Source organism: Rhincodon typus, chromosome 28, assembly GCF_021869965.1.
Source record: "Rhincodon typus isolate 14 chromosome 28, sRhiTyp1.1, whole genome shotgun sequence".
NCBI classification, from domain to species: Eukaryota; Metazoa; Chordata; class Chondrichthyes; order Orectolobiformes; family Rhincodontidae; genus Rhincodon; species Rhincodon typus.
Genome location: NC_063359.1, coordinates 5,334,123 through 5,358,277, shown reverse-complemented (window position 1 = coordinate 5,358,277; position 24,155 = coordinate 5,334,123). Strand labels below are relative to the sequence as shown.

The following is a 24,155-nucleotide window of genomic DNA, read 5'->3' as shown; positions in this document are numbered from 1 at the left end:
AAACGTCAGCTTTCCTGCTCCTCTGATGCTGCTTGGCCTGCTGTGTTCATCCAGCTCTACACCTTGTTAACTTTGAATGAAGACATTTTTTATTTCAGTCCTAAAGGGCTGACCCCTCATTTGGAGGCTGTGACTAAAAAAAATTAAAGCTCTCCATGATCCATTATTGTCCTGAATTTTAAGGGGTTAGAAGTCTACTCTACTCACCAGAACCCAGTCTAATGAGCCTTTGTTGTAAATTTCTCCAAGATCTAAACAGTCAACAAATCATCAGGTGTGGCTTCATCAAAATCCAAGACAACTAGAGTAACATTATTGCTTTTCTCATTCATTCACACTGCCCTGGCCAGCATTTATTGTCCATCCCTAATCGCCCAGAGGGCAGTTATGAGCCAAACGCATTGCTGTGCGTCTGGCATCACACGTAGACCAGTCCAGGTAAGGATGGTGGGTGTCCTACCCAAAAGGATATTAATGAACCAGATGGGTACCTATGACAATTGACAGAGGGTGCATGGTCACTATTAGGTTGGTTTTTAACACCAGACTGTTAGTGAATTCAAGTTTCACTATCTGTCATGGTCATATTCAAACCAACGGCCCTAAATGTGAGGCTGGCATTCTGGGTTATTAATGTAGTGACATTACCATTGTAATCTCTCTGCAACAGAAGATAATAGAAAATTTGCCTTCCTAACTACTTGTTGCATCTGCATGCTAGTTTTGTGATTCACATACAAGGACAGTCAGGTCCCTCCAACTGCCATAGTTTCCAGTCTCTCAGCATTCCTTCAGCCCTAGCCACATCTCCAGGGAGTTTCACAGTGCGCTCAAAATAGGTTCACTGTGTGCTACCCACTCCCTCACTCCCAGTTTCATCCCCAGTTTCACAGTGTGCCATGTATTTTCTCACACTTCAAACATTGATGATTCTTCAGATACGCATGTTGCAGGTACGCTACAAAACACACTTCCAGTTCTGAAAGGTACAAATAGCCTCATCTGTTGCCACAAAGATGATGGCAATCTCAACCACACAGACATTTCTAGAAAACACGTGCCCCTGTCATTTTCTGAACACTCTTATTTAGCAAAACAACAAAAGAAAGTGCTTCAGCTTTCAAGAAAGATGACTCAAGCCACTGTTACCAGGGAAACAAAGCCCCATGCTGAATGAATGCCTCCAGAAATGTCACATGCATCATTCAAATAAAACTTTTAACCTTTCTTGGCACCAGTGTCTCAGTGTAGACCTTTAATAACCATGGTAATAACTGAGCAGCCAACTGTATTTGTTGATATACTAAAAGGCACCCAAAGCTGCAGAGACCTAATCAAAAAATCATAATTAAAATGAAGAATTTAATCATCAGTGAACTGGGCAAACTTTAATCCATACTCAAGTGTATCCAATGACAATCAGACTTTGAAATATACAAAAAGTCATTTAGATCATCAGTGAACTCAAAGCCCCTTCAGAGTAACTGTTCAGGGTTACAGAAAAACAAAAAACGCTAGGAACTGGACAGGATAGGCAACGGAGCCCCTTCCCAAACATGACAAAGGAAAGATAACTGAGACAGCTTGTCTCTTCAGGTGTTGATAGGCTTCCAACCAAAGAGAATGTGCAGCAGAGATACTCACCATTTAGCCCAAACACACGTTCATGTGCTGCCCGAGCATCTCCAATCCAACTTGATCTCCAACTATCACCTTATCACAGAGTTATCACCACGGAAACAGACCCTTTGGGCCAACCAGTCCATGCTGAACATAATCCCAAACTAAACTAGTCCCACCTGCATACTCCTGGTCCATATCCCTCCAAATCTTTCCTATTCATGTACTTATTCAAATGTCTTTTAAATGTTGTAATTGCGCCCACATCCACCACTTCCTCAGGAATTTCATTCCATGTACGAACCACCTTCTGTGTAAAAGATTTGCTCATGTCCTTTTAAATCTCTCTCCTCTCACCATAAACATGTGCCCCCTAGTCTTGAAATGCCCCATCCTAGTGAAAAAAACCTACCATTAACTCTATCTATACCTGTCATGATTGTATAAATTTCTATAAGGTCACCCCTCAACCTCCTATGCTCCAGTGAAACAAGTCCCAGTCTTTCCAGCCTTTCTTTATAACTCAAACCTTCCGTACTTGGCACCATCCTGGTAAATCTCTTCTGAACCCTCTCCAGCTGGGTCATTTCCCTCATTATACAACCAACCCCACTTGGAAATCTCCCTCTGACCTCTTACCCTCTCGTCAAGGAAGACTATTGGTACGACATTGCCCATTTCAATTTCTCTGCTCCCCTCATTCAATCCAACCTGTCATCTTTCGAACTTTGCTACATCCTGTTTTGTCAGGTCCAATCCCAACACTGACATCAAACCTGCTGACAAAGGTTATCTTCTCAAAACTTCCTCCTACCTCCCCTTAGACCCTGACCCCGCTACCAAACATCAAGCCATCATATTCAGGACTATCCTTCTATTCCTTTTTCCATCATCTTCTGTTCTAACTTTCTCTTAAATGCACCCATGTTATTGGTCTCAGAGATAGTAGGAACTGCAGATGCTGGAGAATCCGAGACAACAAGGTGCAGGGCTGGATGAACACAGCAGGCCAAGCAGCATCATAGGAGCAGAGAGGCTGACGTTTCGGGCCTTCTCAACATTAACGCCACTGTCTCAGGAGAGACGCACGCTCAGCTTCTGAAACACTTCCAGTATTTGAGAATTTTAATTTCAGGTTTCCTGCGTGTGCAAGTTTCTTTTACAATCTGGTTAGCGTATGTAATATTTAAAGGTTATTGGAGTGAAAGAAAATTGACAGCATTTGCAAAAACTCTCAGCCAAACCAAAATTACGTAAATTGAGAGCATCAGGCTGGAATGCACCTAAGGAGATTTCCTGGGGTTTCTAATCCTGAAAGGAAAGAATGAATTGTAATAACTTTAGCTTCTTTAAAGCATTTCAGTGTGAATCGATTTAAAAGACTGCAGGATCATTCCCACAGTTACATGTTGTCAAGCAGATTCATCTGACTTCCTGAAACAAGTATTTTCCGACCCTATTCCTAAAATCAAATCTGCAGAATTAATGGCATGTGGAACGAACTCCCTTTAAGTTTGCTCTTAGCTGCTTTTCCTTGACAACTCTGGGCATTGGCTCTGCTTTCGTCCCACAGATGCTGCTGGGCGCCGAGTTTCACAAGCCATGTGTGCTTATGTTTCAGATCTCCAACATCCGCAGTTCATCATTTTATCTCGATGGTAAGATTATGAGCTGGCCATAAAGGTGAATGGGAGACCTCAAACAAATTATAGAGTATTTATATATGCTTGGGAGTCAGTGCTATCAGCTGTACTGCATCCTAGACCTCACTGAGGAGTAGAAAAACCAGACTGGAGAAATACTGAAGGCCTTGAATACCCATTTTGAGCCCTCTATTAAAGTAAATTTATGAATGAGTGCTCAACATCACAGTCCAGAAAGCAACCGTTGCAAAGTCAGAGTGCAAGATCAAAACACTATGAACGGCATTACACAAGATCAAAGGAAGCATGTTCAGTAGTGGGAAATAAAATGCTTTAACTGTCACATGTGTCTAGCTGGAAGAAAGAAAAGTAGATAACAATGGCTCCTGAGCAGCATCATGCAATGATTCTATCAATTTTCGCTACACCATATAGCAAGTTGGCATCTTATTATCTCAAAGTGACAAATGCTTTGTGATAGCTTGCGTCAGTTTGTGGCCAGCGACAGCACAGTGGCTTAGTGGTCCGCACTGACGCCCTCAAAGTGCCAGGGACCCGGGTTCAATTCCACCCTCGGGCGACTGTCTGGGTAGTGTTTGCACATTCTCCCTGTGACTGTGTGGGTTTCCTTCAGGTGCTCCGGTCTCCTCACAGTCCAAAGATGTGCAGTTAGGTGAATTAGCCATGGTGAATTAGCCTGTAGAGTTGAGAGATGTGCAGGCTAGGTGGATTGGCCATGGTAAATGCAGAGTGATGGGGGAGCGGATGAGTCTGGGTGGAATGCTCCTTGGAGGGTCAGTACAGACTTGTGAGCTGAATGGTCTCTATCTGCACTGTAGGGATTCAAAGATTCTATTTAAGTACTTGCCAGTTGACTTCAATGCAGAAAAGCAGACATGAAATCCATAAATGCAAGTTTGCAGTACATGGCACAACAAGTAGGATCCCACGTCACATGCATTGCAGTAAAACAAACACAAATATTTAAAAAGGTCGAAGGTCACTTTGATACAGAAGTCAATTTTTACATGTAGCAATGCCTTATTTGTTTATGGCCTTTGTTTTTAACTCATTTAAAGTGATCAAGCTTTGGTTTCCAAGATGAAGTTGCACTCACACTGTTTATATTGCTTTGTTAATCAGTGTAGTATTGTCAATTTTCCAATGATTCCCATTTTGCTACTAATGCCAAGACGTATTCAAAAGTGCAGTCTTGTTACCATACTGGCAGCACTGACACTGCGCCACAGCCTGAACCCAAGGATCAGATCCCCGTTTGTGGCACATATCCATTCAATTCGAGTTTTCTTCCACTTGCCTGTGACAGGAGTGTCCAAGAAGCCCCAACTCTTCTCACTCATTGCTGTGAAAAGCTCTATGAGCACCACACAAATTATTTCAGAATAATTGCATATAACGTTCGGTTTTACTCTAAACACAGCAGCGCAGGGTATCAAAGGACAGGCTCATCTGCTCAAGTAATAGAAACAAAGACTGTTGGAAACGCTCAGCAGTCAGGCAGTATTGGTGCAGTTAATTTAAACTGACTTTTCATAATCCCAGACCCAACCTGTTGAGTACTTCCAGCATTTTCTGTTTTTACTTCAAATTTTCAGCATCTGCAGGACTATTCTAAGATTTGACCCACAGAGCATTTCAAAACTCGGCTATAATAAAAGGTGTGCAGCTATAGGTGAAGGACATGCCATGTACACTCTTAAGAGTTACCCATTAGTAGTGAAATAGTTTTCTTAACTTTTGATTGGGGTATGGTGCAAACTGGTAATATTTCTGCAAACTGTGATGTGAAAGAGCACTCATTCAGTTTGAAAACCTGAACACTAAAAAAGTAACACACCTACAGGAAATTCTGCTTGCTGAAGAGGCATGTATTTCTTACCTGAGGGTACCTGCGCTTGATGGAGTTCAAAGCTCCCTCGGGAAGTTTGGCTAATTCAGAGTCTCTCACGGCATGGACTGTAGTGGCGGAGGGCTGGCGAGTAAGGGCTTCTACCTGTGTGACAGCAAGAAAACCATGGAACCATAAGGAATAAACATTACCTTGTCACTTAACTTTTGGCATTCACCTATGGCAATATTGGAGTGAAGAAGTCAAGTTATAGTATTATGCTTTCATGCAGTGATATGTGAAAGTCTAATACCATTCAATTCTCCACATCATTAGGAAATCTTTCACTGCATCAATTACAAAAGCCTGGAAGCTCTGGACAATTGAATTACTAACACAAGCTTATAGTTACTGGACTGAATTAAATTGAGCTCAGACTGATGTGATAAATGCTTCATCTTTTTGCTAGCTGATAAGGGCCCCAGAGTGAAAGGAAATTTCCACAGTTCCAAATCCATTACTAGTTAGACTTCCCGCTCAGAGGGAGCTCAAGGATGGATCATTTGGGCCCTAAACTCTGGAACTGCCTCCTTACACCGCCTTCCCCATCTCTACCTTGATTTCCTTTTTCAAAGAGGCTCCTTGCAACCCACCTCCTTTACCAAGCTTTTGACCAACTGACCTGATATCTCATATCTGGCTCTGTAGCACTGAAGAATTGATCTATACATGATTAATGCACATGCCATCATCAAGCATGCAGTTGTCAACCTTAGCCAAGTTAAGGAACACTTGGGCACCTTAAGAATATGTTGACAATGCAGCAAGGTGCAGCTGAAACAAGAGAGAAATCTAGATTTTTTTAATCAGCTTGTTCAGAGATATTATCAGACATTATTGGAACAGGTGGGATTTGAATGTGGGCTTCCTGGCTTAGAGAAAGGACACTGTGCCACAAGATGCTACATATTTTTCCTAATCAGCCTGTTCAGAGACATTATGGCACAGGTAGGACTTGAAGCCACGCCTGCGGTCCAAAAGTAGGGACATTACCACGAAATACCCAACAAGATTAATGCCCTAATAGGACACTCCTGCAACTTGCCCTAACGGTCCACCTAGAGGGAGGGGGTCAGCAGTTCAACTGCTTACCCCTTTGGCCAAGGATGTGCCTCATCATTAAACTGTTACTGGAATAAGTAGTGAGAGATAAAAGGTTCAAAGGATTCAGTCTTTCTTATATCTGACAAGAAAACATTTAAACAGACTCTAGGGCGACTGAACTTTTGGCATTTACAAAAAGGATAAACACTGGAAAATGCCCAGAAGTGATTAGGTTGAAAGAGGGTGGGAAGAAAGGTTGAAATTGTAAAGATAGATTCAAAAGATCCATTTGCTGTTCCTGACAGATGAATAAATGGGATTTGCAGACATACAAAAATGACGAACACAAAACAACCAATAGGTTCATTAACCCTTCCTCACAATTGTGATGTCTAAGGCATTACATCAGACCTCATTAAACATGTAATATTTAATAGATTAGCCAAGGTAAATCCTGAACATTGCTTCACAGGAAGGCACCAGGGACTGCTATGCTACTCTATTTTGCTACCTTCAAAAGTTTCCTCAAAACTCTTCTATTCATCTGTATCCTATTATATTCCAGAAAGCCCAGAGGTGAAGGATAGAACTGCAGCCAAACTCTACACACCTTTACAAAGCTTTTATGTTACATTATGAATGGACCTCTATCCCAACAAGCACCGTTTCACAAGAATGAAGACCAAAATTACGGGAAAAACTCAGGTCAGGCAGGACTGATGGAGCAAGAAACAAAGTTAATCGTCTTGATCAGTAACGTTTCAGAGATCCAATAAAAGGTCACAGATATACTGTATGTTAACTCTGTTTCTAGCCATAGATGTTATCTAACTTGACAAGTATTTCCAGCACCTTTTCTTATTTAAAGCAGAGTCTTGGGGTCTTCTTACATTATTTTTCATCAATTTGTTCAGATATGTTGCGACACACCTCTGCACCAGAAGAGACTTGAACCCGGACCTCCTAGGCCAAAGTTCCTAAATATTGGCACAAGAATCAACCCTATCCAGTAAATGTCCTCCACCTACAATCGACTAAACTACACAAACCATAATCCAACAATTTTGCTGTGGTTCTCACACCTCAATCTCGGAAACACTTGCTTGTCTGCTCACTGTTCTTGGCAAGTTAATGTATAATGGTTCTGAAATGCCCTTATGTTCAAGTACAGGAGTTGTAATACGACCAAAGGTGCCAAATGAAAATGTCGGAAACAAATTTAGATCATGTACTAGAATGAAATTGGTCATCCATACACTGTGATAAATGTCATGAATTATAGACAAGACAAGATAGCTGAGATGTAGACTTTGAAATCTTCAGAACAGTGACAGACCGGGTTGGAGGAGTTAGCATACTATACAGGGGAGACTTAGAAGGTTGAATGAACTGTCTCTCATCTTCATTTGTCTTAAATTATACACTTCAAACTTCATATCAACGCAGAATCATTCACAGGGCTTGGGCATCTCTGAGAAATTGACATCTACTGCCCACCCCATGTCGTTCAGGAAGATGGTGGTGGGTCATCTTCTTCAATAAGATTAGAATTTAGTCATTGCATATTTTATTATTACACCAGTTGCAGTCCCTGAACTAACTTGACCCTAAGACTCTGAAATGGCCCAAACTGTCACAGAGATATTTTCCCAAAGAAGATAAATTTCTAACACTAATGCAGTAACACAGCCCAGGTCAGAGATGTCCTTTGGCAAATTCATAGTATTCTGTTGAATGGCATGCTTAAGTGAAATGAAATGGGGGGAAAATTATCCACTGGTTGAGCTCATACTTAGTACAAAATACGGTGGGCTTCTGGTTTATGGAGGTTGAACACAGAGTCCCAAACATCTCTGCAGGAGTTCCCTGTGCGCATAGTATCCTAGGCCCAACCATCTTCAGCTGCTTCATCAATGACCTTCCCTCCATTAGAAGGTCAACAGTGGGATGTGCACTGATGATCGCACAAAGTTCAGCACCATACATGACACATTAATACTGAAGTGATCATGTCAATTGGCAGCCAAACCTGGATTGTATCGAGGTTTGAGCTGATAACTGTTAAATCGCATGCTGCAGGGTATGGTCTAGGATACTCACATTGAGGGCTAAGTCTCAATTGAGAAGATTCTTAAAGTGCTACTTCCAATGAATACTCACTGCCTGTCTGCTCTCAATAAGCACCACTCTGTTCTTAGCTCTCAGTGGGATAGGTCCTTGATTGAGCTAAAGAATCCATACATATCATGGCTGATGGTCAGTTGTTTTATTTCCTGAGCCTGCGCTGCCCACCAGCTGTTCTTCAGGTCACTTGTATTTTGTTGGACCTCAGTCTTCATTTGACTGCAGACCTGATTTCTTTCCGACAATTCCGAGGTTAGAGACAAGGCACTCTGTGGGAAGAAACTCACCTAACTCCTCAAAGCTTGACAACTATAATGCACAGATCAGGAGTGTGATGGAATACTCCCCACTTGCCTGGATGGGTGCAGCTCCAGCAACATTCAAGAAGCTTGACACCACCCAGCACAAATCAACCTGCTTGAGTGGCACCTCATTCACTGCCTCCAACATTAATTTTGCTCGCCACTGACACACAACAACAGCAGTGTGTACCATCTATAAAATGCTCTACAGTAAATGACCAAGGGTCCTTGGCCACCACATTTCAAACCAGCAACCTCCACTACCCAAAGGAGGAATAGCAGCAGATGTGCGGGAACGCCAGCAATTATCTCCAATAACACACTACACTACTTGGGACAATATCATTGCTCCTTCACTGTCACTGGGTCAAAATCCTGGAATTGCCTTTCAAGGATCTCTGTGGTTGATCCTATACCATTTTAATCAAGGCAGCTCACTACCACTTCTTCAGGGCAATTAGGGATGCTGCACTTCCTAGGTGATGCACATATCCCACGAACCTACCTTCAAGGTGCTGTGTGTCTCAATTCTTTCTTCCTAAATATCATATTATCATCACAGTCTCAGTTCCACCCCACTCGTTCCAAACAGCAACGTTGGGAAAGAGAACTGTTCCAGTTCAAACCTCTGATTCTCACTGCAGTAGACAACTCCATTTTGGATCATAAAGGAGAATGGGATTACTTCTACCTCCTTTCTCTGGAAGCACCTGGAGAAAGCACATAATAAATGAGGGAGGGTAAGGGGTCTCACAAACGACATTGAAATGAAGGATCACTGTCAGTTTGCTGTGTTAATGTTTAGGAATATGACAAGAATAATTCATCTGGCCCCAATGAGTTGCTCCATCATTCTATGTACAATGAACAATTATGCAAATAACTTTTGCAATCCCAATACACAACTTTTTTTTTCTCCTCCATGTTATTAATTTTTAGGTGGATCCACCAATTCTGCATCCATCACTTCCTGGGACAGGGAATTTCACAAATCCATGTGATTTTGATGAAGACCTGTCTTTCTAGATTCAAAGTATCATGGGATTTGACAGGATGTTTAAGCATTTCAATCAGATCATTCCCCCTCCAATCACAATTTCCTAACTATGGGCAAAGCCCAAAGCATTTCCAGTTCCTCACAATAACTCTGTCCCTTTATCCCAAATATCATCCTGATGAATTGCTGCTTTTCATAGAGTCATAAAGATATACACCATGAAAACAGACCCTTCAGTCCAACTCAACCATGGCAACCAGATATCCTATATAAAACTAGTCCCATTTGCCAACATTTGGCCCATATCCCTCTAAATGCTTCTTATTCACATACCCATCTAGATGCCTTTTAAATGTTGTAATTGTACCAGCCTCCAACACTTCCTCTGACAGCTCATTCCAATCACACACCACCCTCTCGTGAAAACATTGCCCCTTAGGTCCCTTTTATATCTTTCGCCTCTCCTCTTAAACCTATGCCCTCTAGTTTTGGATTCTCCCACCGCGGGGTTAAAAGCTCATCTACTCACCCTATCCATCCCCCTCATGATTTTATAAACCTCTAAGGTCACCCCTTAGCCTCCAACCCTCCAGGGAAAATAGCCCCAGCCTATTCAGCTTCTCCCCATAGCTCAAACCCTCCAAACCCTGGCAACATCCTTGTAAATAATTTCCGAACCTTCCTAGTTTCACAACATCCTTCCCATTGAAGGGAGACCAGAATTGCATGTATTCCAAAAGTGGCTGAAACAATGTCTTGTACAGCTCTTTTTTCCAAAAAGGAATGTATCCAAAAATAGAAATTGCCAAATGTTCTTTACCAGTGTTCTGTACTACAGAAGATGGTACTTCTTTGTAAATTGTACATTTAATAAAATTCTGAGCTTAAATCATTTTTGCATCTGCAAGTTAGCCTTTCATTGTAGCTGGGCCTTCAAATCCCTTTGTTCACACATGCTCTGAAGCCTCAAATATCTTTTTAACACTATTTCTATCACTCTTACATGTTTAATACTTCAGATTTCTTTTATCCGCATTACCTTATTTGCAACTTCCTGCTCTATTTACAATTTAGTACCACCTACAAACTAAAGATTCCTCTCTGTTCTTAAAGCTCAATAAGCTCATAAATAGCTATACCTAATATATATATATATATATATATATATATATATATCAATATGATATACGTACATTAAAAAATGACCTTGGTTTGGAATAGAAGAGATACAGCTTCTTAAATATCACTATCTCATGGGACAGGAGACCAAAAAAACACTCTACCATGCATTGTATTCCTTTTGATTTTCTTTGGGGAAGCAGTTAAGGGCCAGTGACAGTTCTAGGTCATACTTTCTTGGATGAAGAATGGCTGGCATCTAACATCCTGACTTTGCTTCTACTGGACAACAAATGTTTTTAACAGAAAGCTATTGCCTCATTTCACATAATGAAAGAAACGTGCATTTATATAGTGTTTTTTACAATCTCAGACTACCACAGACATTACACAAGTAAAGCATCTTGAAATGTAGTTGCTGTTACAACATACTGGAAATCACAATCAAATTGCAAAGAGCAAGGTCCCACAAAGAGCATCATAATGAGCAGAGAATCTATTCCAATGATGCTGTCTGAGGGCTAATTAGGACCAGAACTCTAGGCTTTTCTTTTAAATAATGCTATGAGATCTTTTATGTCCATCTGAGAGGGCACATCAGGCCTTGGTTTAACACCTCACCCGGAGAGTCGATGTAGCTGCTGTGCTCGTCTTTAGAATGCGACTTGCGCGCAATCCTCTTCAGAACCAGAGTGTCAGCTCTTTAAGCGTGATCCATGTATTCTTGGGTTTAGGGGATTGGATGATCAAAGACCCTGGATTAAACCATGCTTTACATGCTTTTGAATTACTTTCTCCAGGAAGTGGGACATTGGAACAACATTGCTACTTTGTATCAACCAACTTGATACTTGGTGACTGGACACGAGACACTCTCACTACCAGTACCAGAACACAGGATCAATGGGGAATTTCTAACAAAGGTACACAGGAAAGCCACACATTCTGACCACATACTGAATTTCAACAGCAACCATGCTAACACACACAAACTAAGTTGTTTGAGAACATTATTTCAACGGGCAACAACACAGAACTATGCCAAAAAGAAGAAGAGTACCACTTCCAAGTATTTAAAGACAACGCATACCCGAAAAACTGGGTCAGAAGATGTCTATTACACAAACGACAGCAGGAAGATACTACACGCCCCAAAACACTCATCATGCTACCTTACATCAAGAACACATTTGAGCTGACCACAAGACTCCTACGACCACTGGGCATCAGTGTAGCACACAAACCCACATCAACCCTACGCGAATTGCTAACCTGAACCAAAGACCCACTACCAACTATGGACAGGACCAACGTCATATACAAGATTCCCTGCAAAGACTGTGACAAACACTACATTGGACAGACAGGAAGGAAGTTAACCACAAGAGTACACGAACATCAACTGGCAACAAAGTGACACGACCAATACTCACTCATCTCCATCCACATGGATAAGGAAAACCACCAGTTTGATTGGGACAACATCAGGATCCTGGGACAGGCAAAGCAGAGTCAAGCACAGGAATTCCGAGAGGCCTAGCTCACCACTAAGAAAGCCATCAACAAACACAGAGTTAGACCCCATATACACTCCATTGCGAAGGAAAACCAGAAGTGAGGTAATCCAGCTCAACGGACACCAGAGTTTAAATAACAGGCGGGAAAACACAACAGTGCTTCATCAGAGGATGTTACCCAGCAGGGTAATGAAACGTCTGCGGAACAACGAACCAGCTCGGTGAGCCAACGAACCACAATAATAATATTCATTATGTGGTCTGAAGAGGAGAATGAAAGGTCCATGAACCGTGGCTTTGGGCTTGAATGAAACTAACTTTGGATGCAAGAGTAGATAATTGCCACTTGAAATCAACTGAAAGTGGGACCTATTTGAAGAAAGAATTAATGGTTTACAAAACATGCATATGAACGGAAAGTGAATCAATGTTAAAGAAGAGATTTAAGCACAACAATGTAATTCCAAAACTGAAGGACTGCAAATCTTACAGAAAGCAACAACTGGAGACCTAAAAAAGAACGAGAGCAGAGCGGGTGTACAAAATCTCAGATGTTAATGAAGACAAAAGTAAAATTTTCCACAAGCAGGTCAGGGAAGATAATGATAGAAGCATAAGCGAGCTTATCAAAAATAGACATAAATAGGACAATAACAAAGGATTATGAGCTGATGGATTTCTAAATGAATATTTTACTTTAGTGGACGAGAATACTACACCAGATGTACAGGCAGTTCGGACATCATCAAAACAGAAACTCCTACAGGGAAAGTACACAGTCAGAAAAACATTAATATCAACGTTTTGGAGGCTGGATATACCTTCACACCTGAATGACTTCTAACTTAGAATATTAAGAGAAACAGCAAGGAAATTAAGGATACATCAGCTATACATTCTTACACTGCTGTGTGGAAATTGATTGCTGTTTGCCTCCATAGTAGTGACAACTCTTCAAAAAGACAGTTAATTGGTTTCACAAAACTTTGAAATATCCCGAAAACATGAACAATGTTGAATAGGTGCAAGTTATTTCTTTGATTAGTTTGGCAGTGTGAATGGTGTCTCCCAGGATCAATGCTGAGAGGTAGACAGTGATGGAGAACACAAGACCATCTGATTTTGGACTGACCACATGCAGCTATACATTCTACCACAAATGCATATGGTTAAGGAGATGAAGATTCTTCCCTTGAGAGGCTACAACGGACCCTCAGATCAAACCCAAGGAATACCATGACAAGAAAACTTCCACAACAATTGGATCCGTTTATCATTATTTTTACTCCTCAAAATGCCAAATAATCATCCAGTTTCAGATTGACTGTTTGCAGTTAACTTTTAATTTTAGCATTTAAACAACATAATTATAGCAAATCTCCAGTCCTACCTTCAACCAATTGAGTGAATCCCAGCTTAGCAGAGTCCCAGAAAAAGCAATGGCTGTGTGGTTCCTCACTGAAGGTTTAGATGGTTGCAATTAGATGATTGCTCTTTGGGAGTCAATTACAACATAAGTTTTCCAGCCAAACGGCTACATACGTTTGGATGGACAGGAATTTGTTAAGTATGTACAAGAAAATTTTCTTTTTCAGTAAGTGGATTTACCTACTAAAGAAAGAGCAAAATTTGACCTTCCCTTGGGAAATAAGGCAAGTGACTGAGGTGTCAGTGGGGGAGTTGAGCCTCCCTCACCCCAAAAAGGAAATTAATGCAGAGATGCAAAAAAAATTAAAAGGCAAACATCTAGATAGTACCACGCTTTAGAATCAGGAACTCTCAGCAATAACGGAACTCTGAACATCAAACCAGCCAGGGAATGGTATTCATGTCCAATGAATGATCATTTTTAATCAAATACAAATGTGATTAAATGACCAGGTACTGAAATGGTTTTAATTTGTTACTATTTCAAAAACAAAGCAAATCCAATAAAGGGTCTAGGCCCGAAACGTCAGCCTCTCTGCTCCTATGATGCTGCTTGGCCTGCTGTGTTCATCCAGCCCTGCACCTTGTTGTCTCCAATAAATTGGTGCTGTATTTTCTGACCTCAATCCGGAGATTTACAAGCATTTCCCAATCTGCAAAGTCTTCAATAGCAAAGAATTAAATGCTGACGTTACTTTATGTTTATTTATCAAGTAGACTTTGTGACATTAAAAGAAGGCTGGTTCTCCTCAGCAACAGAATATTAAATTGCATAATTCTTCCTTCTATACACCTACTTATCAGCCTGCTGGTCAAAGGCATTACTGTGGGATAGTTAATAGTTTGTTAAATTCCTTCAGTACCCTATGTCCAAAATGTCAGTGTTAAGAAATCCAAATTTGTAGCCAATCAATTCCTAAAAACTTTTAATTGTGTCTCATCCAGTAATCACCCAGTACATTCAAGCTCATCGGGAGATGGAAGTTTTGCTATCAATGTCTGAGTGGCAAAATGCACTGCAATGTTGTGCTGAGTCACACAGGACTATTACTGATAAGTGCTACATTAGGTATGTTCAACTAGGGCGGCAGATGAAGTCTTTATAGTAGGCTTCAGTGCTCTCGAGGTATAGAAGGTCAAATTAACTTCCAATGGCTGACTGTCCTTTTAGTCATCCTTGCTAATAATGGCAGGAATGGAGTCAGTTGTGAAGCACTCTGTGGTTGCTTATCTCACCAGGATTCATTGTCTAAGTTCAGATGATGAATAGCTTCAACCAATAAATCTTGGGGAGCTTGTTTGCTCTTCATCCTCCTCACTTGAAGGGAGTGATTCTTAGTGAGTTTGACTTCGACAGAGGACAGTTGCCTCTGAATCATTGTCCGGGTGACCATTCTGTACGCATCCATGCGTAATCAAATTGGCAAGAATCCTTCTTTCATTGGAGGCATCACACCTGACCCTGGAACCTGTTCTCAGATATGATCTATACCAAGCACCAACTCCTGCCTTCTAAGAGGGTCTAAGGTCACCCTTGCCTAATCCAGTGATGTTGACACCCATAGTCATATCACTTACAGGCATCCCAGATCAGAACACTACATCAGGCAGGATTACAACATGGAACCTGCCTTTCTACATGACTCAAGACCACACCAAGCACACACTGAGCTTCTGGGAGCTCCATATCATTTAATTACAAAGATTATCAATTTACTCAAACAGCTTATTGAAATATAAGAACCAATTTTTGATTTTTAAAAATGTATTTTTAAATTGACTGAAATGTATATAACCAAAGATTGCACGCAAGTGAACAAGTCAGAAAATGATCAGAGCAGTAAATATCCTCACAGGTGATCTACGGTTGCTAAGCGATGACAGCATCAACGATCCCTTAGCAATTACTCCATCAGCTGATGACGAAGACTCGGTCTAAAAATACCAGCTCACGCTTAGCAAGCTCAAGAGAGCAAGCAGCTTATTGTTCAGTGGCTAAATGCCACAGGTTGTTGTGAAAGGTAAGCTGACTTTATCAGTGCCACTTGCCAGAAATATTTTAGTCGAGTGCCTTTGTACAAACTTTCACTTCGCGTGGATTACGACAACAACAGATTGTCTGCCTATCAGGCAGCAATTGAAGCAACCCCATGTGCAATCAACCTCTTAAGATTCGAAATCAAGACAATCCATTAGACTTAACTTGGATGAGAAGTTATTGACCTGACACATTAACCTCATGTCTCTCCACAGATGCTGCCTAACTTGAAGAACGTTTACGAACACCTTGTCTTATTGTCCATTTAAGGGTAGAGTAGTATAAGGGGTCCAAAGAACCGTCACATTGGACTTGAAATATTAGCTTTGTTCCTCTCTCCTCAAACACTGACAGACCTGCTGGATTTCTCTAGCACCTTGCGTTTTTATCTCAATGTTCAGTATTTTGCTTTTATTATAATGACTGTGCTGTTACTGTAACTAAACCTTGCTTAAATATCCAGAGACATCAGTTCAAATCTCTCCCACAGTTGCTGGCAGAATTTAAATTTAGATAGCATCTGGAATAAAAAGTCATTAACAGCTATGGTGACCATGAAATGGATTGTTGTAAAAATCTGCATGGTTCATTAATGCTGTTTAGGGAAAGTAACCTACCATCCTCACACTTGAAACATAATTCCAGGTCCAAAGTAATATGACTTATTCTTAACTGCCCTCTGCTTTGGCCTATATCGTTACATTGCATTGCTTCAACAAAGCTGGAATATAACCAGACCAACTAGCTAGCATCTGGCAGCTTGTGCCAAATTGAGAGAGCTGGTAACAGCCTGACATAATGATACAAAAAAATCCTTTCTACACAATATCCGCCCCCACCTCCCCAAATCTCCCTGCTCTCCCCACCTCCCACCAGGCTGATGAACAAGTACTTTTCCATCACTTGGAAAAAGCACTGAGCAAAGCAAGGAGACAGAATGTACACTGGGTGGGGATTTCAATGGACATCAACACTGACTTTTAACATGACGACTAAGTTAGCGGAGATTTGAAAGACAGTTTGGGTTTGTGGTGAGAGAACCGATTTGAAGAAAAAAACATATCTGACCTTGTCCTCACCAAGCCACCTGTCGAAGACCTATCATTGGTGGGAATGATCACCATACCATTCTAGTGACACTCCATCATATCGTGTAGCACTACCACAACATTATAGCTAATGTTACCATCAAGCCTGGGAACTAATACTGGTTCAAAGAAGAATATAGATGACTGTACCCGGGTGCCACCAAGAATACCTAAAACCGAGTTGCCAAGCTGATGAAGTCAAAGCACAGGACTGTATGGATGTTGTTTTGCATAGGTTGCCGTTTATAAGAATTAAACAATCTGCCAGCCAATGGATCTGAACAAAGTTCTCCACTCCTAACACAGCCGGTCCTGAATGGCTTTGAACAACTAAATGGAGAAGGCAGCTCCTGACCACCACCGTCTTCCACGATAGCGCAGCCAAGCACATCACTTGCAACTATCTTCAAAGTAGAGTTGATGACCACTCTTGACTGCCACCCTGGAACCCCACCATCGCAGGTGCCAATGGTAGGACTAGGTTTATCTTATTAAAGTACTGTTAGAACTTAGGTGTCATATCTTTAAGTTAAGTACACTGGTTAAAATTGTATTTCACGTGCAAATTCATAAAGGATAAGCATCATTAAATGTTACCTGGAGCTCTATACAAGTCATGACATGTTGAGAAATGTTGAAAAGGACTAATTCAAACCACATGAAAATCACTTGTTAAAAGCTGGTTTGCTGTTTTTCCGCAGACGTTTCATTACCCTGCTGGGTAACATTATCAGTGCAGCCTCCGATGAAGCGCCGTTGTGTTTTCCCGCCTGTTATTTAGATCTGGAGTCCATTGAGCTGGATTACCTCACTTCCGGTTTTCCTTCGCAGTGGAGTGTATATGGGGTCGAGCTCCATGTGTTTGTTGATGGCTTTCTTCGTGGAAAACGAACATTTTGTTGATTCAAAAATACCATCCACAGCTCTGGAATGAACTCCCTTGTCTTGGCACACATGCAAAATATACAGAATCTTGGAGACATCCAACTGAAGCATCGGTTTAAAAAAATTTGTAACAGCTCTCCTGAGGAGTCGACGGTTACTGTTGCCTAAAGGTACAATGGTCATTCAGACTTCGTGGCTGTAGAAGTTCCACAAACGGATGCAAAGTAAAATCAGTTAAATTGTAAGATTCAGCATATGGCCGAGGATCAAACCCCAACGTGTGTCAGTGCTAACACTGTCGGGATCCATTTGGTGTGGACAATGGGAACAGTTATGCAATGGTCACCTGACAGAATCCAGTTTACAATAAGAAATATTTCCAAACACACCTCCAAAACAGAAGATTGGTCAGTCTGGGAAACCAAGAGACCACAGAGCAGAGAGATCTGGACAAGCAAAGAAAGGAATCTACCTAAAATGTCACCAACAAGCAGAGAAGTGAGGCTATCGCTCCAAGTACTGATTTGTAGCACCAAGCCATATCTTCAATATAGGGGCTCTTTGTGACCCAGAGCAAATTTGTTCCTGCAAAGAATTTGTTACTGTGAATTCATCACCTATAACTCACAAATCCTCCATTCTCTTCAGTAAACCAACAGAGAATTATCACACCTGCAATTTTCCAGCTTTCACCTCAAAATAAAAAGAAATGGTGATTTCTTGGACTCTAAATCTCTAAGTGCATGCTCCCTCTTTTGCAATCACCTTTTCTTGCATGAGTGTGTCTTGTGCGAACGTATGAGCTGGTGCTGTTGCATTTATACTTCAGATGTTGAGAAGTAATGTTTATTCCTCCTTCTATTAGAATTTGCAATAATCTGTATTTCATCTGTTCTTATGAGTCACAGCACTCAATTGGGTTAAAACACTTACTACAAAAATATCTTGCTGCAGGTATTGAAATATAGGAGAATTGTACACATCAGAATGGTTAGAAACAACTCTGGACCAAGAAAAAATATAACAAAATGCAACATCCTGTCATTTGTGGAGTATGGCTTCAAACCAAGACTAATGGGAGTAAGCCTCTTCACCTTGCACATGGTGAAGGCCAAAAGTGAGTATAGATAGGTGAGGCAATGGCCTAGTGGTAATATCGGCGGACTGTTATTCCAGAGACCCAGATAATATTCTGGGGAACGGGGTTTGAATCCCACCATGGCAGATGGTGGAATCTGAATTCAATAAATATCTGGAATTAAGAGTCTAATGATGACAGTGAATCCATTGCCGATGGTTGGAAAAACCCATCTGGTTCACTAATGACCTTTAGGGAGGAAAACTGCCATCCTTACCTGGTCTGGCCTACATGTGACTCCAGACCCACAGCAATGTGGTTGACTCTTAACTGCCCTCTGGGCAATAAATGCTGCCTAGCCAGTGACGCTCTCATCCCGTGAATGAATAAGGAAAGAAAAAATTTGGGCAAAACATAATAAAATGTGAAATAGTTTGCTTGGTCTCAAATGGAATAACACACTAACAAGATAGCTACTGTTCCGAGATCGAAATTGCTATCTAGTTGGGAATACCTGCGCAGTTCCTGACCTTTGAAGGAGCAATGCAAAAAGTCCTTTATCCTCCATCTTCCATCAAAGCTCTGCTGTGTCTGATGTGGGAGCATTCAGGTCACACAACAAAGCTCAATGGAAAAGCATGTCATTTCCAACCTCGAGGACTTCACTTGCCAGGCAGCTTTAGAGAAAAGCTGGGCTATCTATAATGCAGCTCTTGGGAGAGGCAGTTCATTAATCTTCAGTTCAATTTTATCATTCATTCTTTAAACAAGGTGACTTTATTAGCACCCAGTCTCTGTTAATGAACTGTGCCAGATATAAGTCCCTGCTGAAACAAGGAAAATTATCATCCTTTCAGAAAGATACAGCAAACAAAAGAACCTTCGATTGACTGCACATGGGTGATAAAAGGAAATACGTAGAGCACAGTGAATATAACGAATTTCTCAGAATGTGCTCACTGCATATAAAAATGCAAGTCACCGCTATTTTGCGAATCACAAAAAGAGGACACAGTTCTCTGTAACTAGTGATAGTATCTTTCCGAAATTTTGATGTTGATTTTATTGTCATGTGCACTGAAGTACAGTGAAAAGCTTTGGTTACGAGCAGCATAAGCAGATCACTGCAAAAAGACTTACAGGCATACAGATTACATTGCAGGTTGCATTATTTGAGGATAGAGTCCATTCAACAGCCTGATAACAGCCAGAAGGAAACTGTTCCTGAACCTGCTTGCGCATGTGTCAGGCTTCTGCATCTTCTGCCTGACGGAAGAGGTTGTAGGAGATCATTACCAGGGTGCGATGGGTCTTTGATGATGTTGGCCACCTTTCTGCAGCAGCGAGCCATATAAGTTGAGTCCATGGATGGAAGGTTAGCTTCCATGATGGTCTGGACTGTGCACACCACCTTCCATAGTTTCTTACAGTCCTGAGCAGAGCAGTTGCCGTGCCAGGCCGATATACACCCGGACAGTATGCTTTCAATGGTGCACCTGTAGAAGCTGGTGAGGGACCTTATGGACATGCCAAATTTCCTGAGTTACTTGAGGAAGAAGTGGCGTTGTTGTGTCTTCTAGACTGTTGCATCTACGTGGGAAGTCCAGGACAGGTCATCGGTTATCGTCACTCCGAGGAACTTGATGATCTTCACTCTCTCAACCTCAGTTCCGTTGATGTATTTGGGGGCATGTTCTCCTCCTTTCTTTCTGAAGTCGATGATCAGTTCTTTAGTTTTACTGAAGTTGACAGACAGATTGTTTACATTGCACCACGTCACCAAGCCCTCTATCGCCCTTCTGTAGTCTGACTTGTCGTTAATAGATATCCATCCCACAACAGTGGTGTCGTCAGTGAACTTGTAGATGGCGGTCATTTGGAATTTGGTAACAGTCGTACAGGGAGTACAGGAGGCGCCTGAGAACACATCCTTGGGGGAGCTCCAGTGTTGAGTGTTATTGTGGAGGAGGTGCAGTTACCTATCCTCACTGATTACAGTCAATGGGTCAGAAAGCTGAGGATCCAGTTGCAGAGGGTGGAGCCGAGACCAAGGTCACACAGTTTTGAGATCAGTCTGAAGGGAATAATGATGTTGAAGGCAGAGCTGCAGTCAACGAACAGGAGTTTGACGTAGTTGTCTTTGCTGTCCAGATCAAAAGGTCACTGGCCTGAAATGTTAATCTTTTTCCTTCTCCACAGATGCTGCCAGACTTGTTGATTACTTCCAGCATTTTCTGGTTTGCTTTTGCGTGAAGCATCCCTGTTTCTGTTAACGTGAAACAACTGTTTAATCTGTGATGATTATCGTGATGGGGGAAACTGCCAATAGGGAGTTACTGAGAGCTGGGCTCATGGCGTATATATACAGTCAATTACAGAACACAGAACCAAACATTGAGGAGCAGCTGGAATGATTCAGCAGCATAAAACAACCAATAGGAAAACATACTGATGACCAATATTTTCTTATTGTAAATTTCTATTTATTTTCCATTTCTTGAAGAGGCAAAGCATTTCACTGCCACACTTAGCGATCTAAAGCACATAACAAAAAAGCCTTTCAGCCCATCGAGTCTATGCCAAAACATGTTGGACACCATGATGTCAGATACTTTCCAATGCCTCAGCCACGAGGATTCTGTACATGGCGACGTTGAACACAAAATATCAAGGTTACTTAGGGAGGTACAAACACGTTTCCTTGTAACTCATTGGTACCAATGTTGTATAAAACCCAAACCCAAGCTGTGAAGCTAGTTCATTCTGTGAATTTTTCTGTACGTATCTGTGCAGTTAAAATTCCCAAGTGTTTGGGGTTAAACAAATTTGATGTATTTTCCATGACTTTCAAATGTAAAGCTACATTACCCTCTTGCGGATGTAAGACTTGATACAGTGCTTCGTCATAAAATGATTTGAGAAGTTATTATTATGGAGAAGTGCTAGAGCAAATGGTAATGTAACAAACATAAATACTGATAGTTTCTTGTTTTGAATCCCGACAGATTTGGGGAAAGCGAAACAAGAGGAACAAAATTGAGCAGTGAAGAGTTTCATTAAAATACCAGCTAGATTTTGACTTACTGTTTTTTTGTGCAAGGTGTTAAAATTGTGAAAGAAACACCAGAAGGGCAAAAATTAATCTCTTCATTCTAAACTATCAATCACTAGATTTGGCTAATGTTGAGTCAGTCATGGTATCTCGGAGCGCTGCACAAGTTTAGGAACTGAAGGAAGGACGACACAAGGTGTTTATTTGAGGGGTCTCTGCAAGACTCTCCCAAGGGCTACTTCGTAGTTTTCAGTGTTGCCTTTTCATTCTCAAATTCATTTAGTAGGCAATGCAAATACATAGCAGCAATGCCTCTGTACTTGTGCTGACACTTTGGGTGGTGGGGCTCTCACATAAGCAGAATTGAAGAATTCATCAACATCCTCAATAAAGTGGAGGTACTTGTGTCAAAAATAACTATGCTCAGCATAAATAAAGGTAATTACAAAAGAATGAGGGCAGAATTAGCCAGGTGGGCTGGCAAAGGAGTTTTGTAGTAAAGACAGTTGAGAAACAATGGCAAACATTAGGCAATATAGTTCATTATTCATAACAAGGATATATCCCAGTGACAAAGGAGGATTCTAGAAAGGGGATAGAAAATGGTCAACTAGGAAAGACAAAGCATACAATTTGGCAGACATTTTGATGAACCACAGGATTGGGCAAGTTTTAATAAATAAAAGATGATCAACTATAATATGAAGACAGTTAATATAAACTTTGGGGGTAAATGTGCAAGTAATAACAAGGACGGACAGCAAGGGCTTCCTTAAGTACATAAAACAGAAGAGTGAGGCCCAAGGTAACATAGGCCTCTTAGAGAGAGAGGCTGGGGAAGTACTAATGGGTGAACCAGGATATGAGAAAGGAATTGAATAAATTTGCAACAGTCTTCACAGTACAGGACACTAATATCATAAAAATACAAAGTAAGGGACAAAAGGAGGAGAAATAAAAACAGTATCTATCACTTGTGAAAAATTGTAAGAGAAATTAATGGGGCTAAAGTTTGATAAGGCCCCTGGACCTGATGAGAGGTAAAGGTAAATTCACCATAGTCCTAGCGGATCAAACAGCAGCTCTCTCAGGGACAGACAGACAGACAACTGGTAATGGTTTAACCTTAGGTCACAATGCCTCAGGAGAGGGGAGATGTTAAGGAGGAGATTCCTCCATGGTAACCAGTACAGGAACTAAAACGCTATAGGCATTAACCTACATTCCAAATCAGTCATCCAGCCAACAGAGCTAACTGACTCCAGACAACGGGCGATACCCTAGCATGTTATGAGTAGTAGCTACACAGACAGTGGATGTCGTGATAGTAATCTTTCAAGAATCCTTAGATTCTGGAAAAGTCCAAGAGAATTGGAAAACTGCCAATGTAACACCTTTACTTAAAAACAGAGGGAGACAAAGAACCAAATAAGACTCGGCCAGTTAGCTTAGCACCTGCTATTGGAAAAATGTTAAAGTCTATTGTAAAGGATGTAATAGCAGAGCATTTAAAAATTTGTAATATGACCAAGCAGAGGCAGCATGGCTTCACAAATGGGAAATCGTGCCTGATTGATTAGAATTCTTTGTAGATAACATGCAGGATAAATAAAGGGAAGCAGTGGATGTATGATTTGGATTTTGAGAAGACATCTAACAGCTTACTACACATGAGGTTGCTGAATAAGATAACAGCCCACAGAGCTAGGGGTAGTTTATTAGCATGAATAGAGGACTGGCTGACTGATAGAAGCCAAAGAGTTGGGAAAAGTTGGGTTTTTCAGGATGGCATCCTGCATATAATGGAGTGTCACAGGAATCAATGCTGGGACCTCAATTATTTACAATGACTTAGATGGGAGATGTGAATGTACTATAGCCAAGATTGCAGATGACACAAAAATAGGTGGGAAAACAAATGGTCAGTATGATGCAGTCTGCCTAGGGATATAGGCAGGCTAAGTGAGTGGGTAAAATCTTGGCTGATGGAGTATGATGTGAAAAAATGTAAGGTAACACACTCTGGCAGGACGAATAGAGGGCCTGAATTTTATTTAAACGGAGAAAATCTGCAGAAACTTGCAGTACAGAAGGAATTGGTGGTCCTCATGTATAAACCACAAAAAGCTAGCATCCAAGTTCAGCTTACAAAGGGGAAGGCAAATAGAATGCTGGCTTTTATTTCAAAGGGAATGCAGCTTACAAATGGGGTGGTCTTGCTAAAACTATACAAAGGCCTAGTGAAACCACAGCTGGAATACTATGAACAGTTTTGGCTGCTGATCTAAGGAAAGATATACTGGCATTGGAG

The 24,155-nt window shown here is 41.2% G+C and overlaps 1 protein-coding gene across 3 annotated transcripts in view; it reads right to left on the bottom strand.

Moving 5' to 3' along the window:
- The window catches only part of pnpla7b (patatin-like phospholipase domain containing 7b), a 312,946-nt gene that overhangs the window by 167,052 nt on the left and 121,739 nt on the right, over positions 1-24,155 (bottom strand). For all 3 annotated transcript variants that reach the window (XM_048613831.1, XM_048613829.1, XM_048613830.1), the window contains one exon: positions 5,164-5,277. In XM_048613831.1, coding sequence (XP_048469788.1) covers positions 5,164-5,277 — 114 coding nt within the window. The remainder of the gene's footprint in view (positions 1-5,163; positions 5,278-24,155) is intronic.